Source organism: Tarenaya hassleriana, unplaced genomic scaffold (genome assembly GCF_000463585.1).
Source record: "Tarenaya hassleriana unplaced genomic scaffold, ASM46358v1 Cleome3964, whole genome shotgun sequence".
Lineage (NCBI taxonomy): Eukaryota > Viridiplantae > Streptophyta > Magnoliopsida > Brassicales > Cleomaceae > Tarenaya > Tarenaya hassleriana.
The window spans coordinates 1-772 of record NW_010966861.1 but is presented as its reverse complement, the minus strand read 5'-3'; the positions used below and the strand labels follow the sequence as shown (position 1 = coordinate 772).

General features: G+C 34.5%; 1 protein-coding gene across 1 annotated transcript; it reads right to left on the bottom strand.

Annotated features, from left to right (window-relative positions):
* Positions 1 to 44: 44 nt before the first annotated feature.
* Positions 45 to 766, bottom strand: LOC104823114 (the record flags this gene model as incomplete). The annotated part of the gene is made up of 2 exons (XM_010554536.1): positions 331 to 766; positions 45 to 250 (listed from the first exon to the last, which is right to left on the bottom strand). Coding segments are annotated over exons 1-2 (585 nt in total), but the record flags the coding sequence as incomplete, so codon positions are not given.
* Positions 767 to 772: the final 6 nt, after the last annotated feature.

Below are 772 nucleotides of genomic sequence, written 5' to 3'. Positions count from 1 at the left end.
AAGTATGAGATACCTAAAATAGTAAAATATTAGTAATAACTTACATAATTTTGTAACCATGTCGCAAATGACGATTCTTTGAGATCTATACATTCTTCATTACTCATATTAGGATTAAGTGTCTTTGTCTCCTCGTCAAATCCTCTTTCTATTGGTCGAATTTCATCACAATTCAACAGGACATATGTGTGAGCATGACGCCATTCTTCGACGGATAACCATCTTTCTTTCGATTTTCCACTCAATCTCCCTGCAATTGTATATATCTTTTAATTAGAACCGCAAAATGGTTAATTAAATTTATATATACGTATATAAATTTAAAATTACCTATTTGGTTGAATATAGCCGGGATATCACAACCATCAACTTGATTAAATTGAAACATCATCTCATCTTCATCCCCATACCGAGAAGAACTCTTGGCTTTTGTCTTGATATGTGGCTCAAAATAGAAATTTGTGAAGTACGTAATTTCTTCGTTAACATACTGCTTCACGATTGCCCCTTCCGGTTTGTTCTTGTTTTTCACCTTTCTTTTCAGATGAAAAAACAATCTTTCAAACGGATACATCCATCGAAATTGCACTGGACCACCAAGTCTTGCTTCATCTGGTAAGTGTATAGCCAAATGCTCCATAACATCGAAAAACGAAGGCGGAAACACCTTTTCTAGTGCACACAAGATTAGCGGTATGTTTTCTTTCATATGCTGAACATCACCAACATTAAGATTTCTTGAACATATATCTCTGAAAAATGTGCTGATACC